The sequence below is a fragment of the Aplysia californica genome, unplaced genomic scaffold (assembly GCF_000002075.1).
Source record: "Aplysia californica isolate F4 #8 unplaced genomic scaffold, AplCal3.0 scaffold00026, whole genome shotgun sequence".
Taxonomy (NCBI): Eukaryota; Metazoa; Mollusca; class Gastropoda; order Aplysiida; family Aplysiidae; genus Aplysia; species Aplysia californica.
In genome coordinates this window covers 1327417-1329916 of record NW_004797296.1, presented here as the reverse complement: position 1 = coordinate 1329916, position 2500 = coordinate 1327417, and the positions used below count along the sequence as shown (strand labels likewise).

The following is a 2500-nucleotide window of genomic DNA, read 5'->3' as shown; positions in this document are numbered from 1 at the left end:
GTCATATTTGTACAGAAAAAAATAGACACAACACTGACTATAGTTTTAAACAGTCATATCTCCCCAATGGCTGGAAACTTTTCACTTTTTAAAACACGAAGATCTTTGCTCTTTGAAGATAATTTGTCTGTGTGAATGTTTTGAGTCTCTGAATCAATTATGATGGGATGGAAACAGATCATTTGTGGAAAAGAGAAAAAAAATACATAGTAACATGCATTTGAGGGACATCAGAATCCCTTGATTACTCAGATGGAGAAAGCCAACGCTGTTGTCTGTCTTCAGGTCATTGTCACTTGGACATTTGTTTTTGAGTGAAGTTATTTGTGAACTGAATTGTCTGGTAATTCATTTTAAGTTGGTCTTTACAACCAGAGTTCTGTTTGTATATTTTGTTATTATTGCTGTACGTTTTCTCATTTTTTTCAAATAATTACATTATAATCTTTTACATTCAACACTAAAAGTATTGCATTCATAGCACATCTTGTATGATGCAGGACATACACTTTTCTGTTATAGTTTGCCGAAGACATAACATCACTATTTTTAGCTTTAAGATTAAGTACTTCATGTAAGTATCATTGAATCTGCATTAGTGTGTTGTCATCAAGCATAGCTCATGTAACTTGTCAACATTGTATTTTGAATTTAATAGAGAAAAGTTATTGTCCCTTGATAACTGAAGATGCTTTATAAATTATTCGAAAGAGTGAAATATTTTGTAGTGTATAGCAGTGTCTTTGTTCTGATCGCAGATGGTTGGTGGGTGCTCTGGCGTGGTTTGCTCGTTCTTTCCTGATCTCTCCTCCTTTTTTTGTGTGTTTGTTACTCTCTTGTAAGGCTTCTAGTTTTTAGCACTTACATGACCTAACTGTGTTGCAAGTGCCATAAAAGTCTTACTAATACTAAAAGAAAAATAAACATGACGATCTTTGCTTTCTCACAGAGGACACCGAAAATGAGGAGGAAACTCCTAAAGGTGAAGAAGAAGCTGAACCTGAGGCAGAGCCAGAGCCAGAGCCAGAGGCAGAGGCAGAAGCTGCCCCAGGTGAGATAACACATTGTGTTTGTTAGTGATAAACAGGGCAATAATGATAATTTAATATTAGTACTTAGTAGTAATAATAATAATAATAATACTACTAATAATAATAATAATAATGATAATAATGATAATGGTGATAATTACGATAATGATGATGATAATAGTAATCATCATCATCATAATAATAATCATAATCAGCAAGCTCTGTGCGTTTTGCAATCAGTTTTATTACCCTAACAGACCTGATAGCATTATAAAACAATCTCAGTTTTGCGAGAAGCTTACTGTGTAAGCTGCCAATTTAAAAGCGTTGAAACACTAAAATACTGACAAGATCCTTCTCTGTCCTTGGCTGGGTATCCATTCCCACCTTGGTGAAGCGAGGAAAATTTTCCCCTACACTAAATAATCGCTATTGCACCGAGATGTTTCCCTTTCCTCAAACATGCGAACAAACAATCAGAGGCTTGTTACCAGCTGTGATGTGCAATAATTCTGTATTTTCCTCACTTTTTAGCTGGGCAAGAGTCCAGCATCAAACAGTATTCATTCCCTCTCTCATTCTCGTTCATCCAATGTTTTGTTTTATTTTGACAGCTTCTGCAACAGCAGAGGAAGAAGGAGAGGGAGAAGAAACACCAGAACCTCCTGTGAAGACGGAAATGGAGGTAAAAATTTCATTCTATTCATCACCTCATCGACTGAAGCTTTTTCTTACTCTTGTAGTTGCTGGTACATTTCTTATAAGAATAAGGGATATTATGAGCTCTGATGGCAATGGAAACTTTTATTACACCTCTACTATAATTGAACTTTCATTGCTTGCTAGTACCTTACTTCAAATATTTTTTTCTGCCTTATGTGGTACAGGTTTTTGCCTGTATGCTACCTCACATTACTTCTCCCACCCTCCCGCTCCTCCACCTCTCTCTCCCCTCCCTACCCCTCAATGCCACCCCCCCTACAAAAAGCCCACCCTTCCCCCTCCCTTCAGACACACACAAGAAACAACTCCTCATCTATTCCATGTAGATACATCTCGCCTTCTCTCCACCTGCATTACTTTTTTCCCCTCCCTTCTCCCTTCAAAATTTCCCTCAAAGTCACCAACTGTTCACCTGCATGGTCGATATATATCCCTCTTCCTCTCTCCTACCTCTCCCCTCCCTCCATTCACCTTGCCGTATACTTCTCTCAGATTCTGATGGAGCAGCCAGAAGTCCTCGCCTTCATTGAGAAACTGAAGGAGTCGGAGAAGGAGTTGACTAACCTGATGGCTACCATTACGGGAACCTCCACCATCGAGCCGTACACGGTGGCTATTGGTCAGTTGACACCTGAGGAGATTCTCAACGAAGTCACAAAGCATTTGGAACGTAAGTTATGAATACAAGTACTCTTTTCTCTGATTGTTGCGTGTATTATGCTACCTCACCTTGTTCCCCCTCCCCC

The 2500-nt window shown here is 38.6% G+C and overlaps 1 protein-coding gene across 1 annotated transcript in view; it reads left to right on the top strand.

Annotated features, from left to right (window-relative positions):
* Nucleotides 1-2500, top strand: part of LOC101859539 (adenylate kinase 9) — a gene marked incomplete in the record, with an annotated part of 54190 nt that overhangs the window by 23796 nt on the left and 27894 nt on the right. Inside the window, 3 exon segments of the mRNA XM_013089691.1 lie at nucleotides 950-1051; nucleotides 1646-1716; nucleotides 2247-2424. Of these exon segments, the coding sequence (XP_012945145.1) occupies nucleotides 950-1051; nucleotides 1646-1716; nucleotides 2247-2424 (351 nt within the window).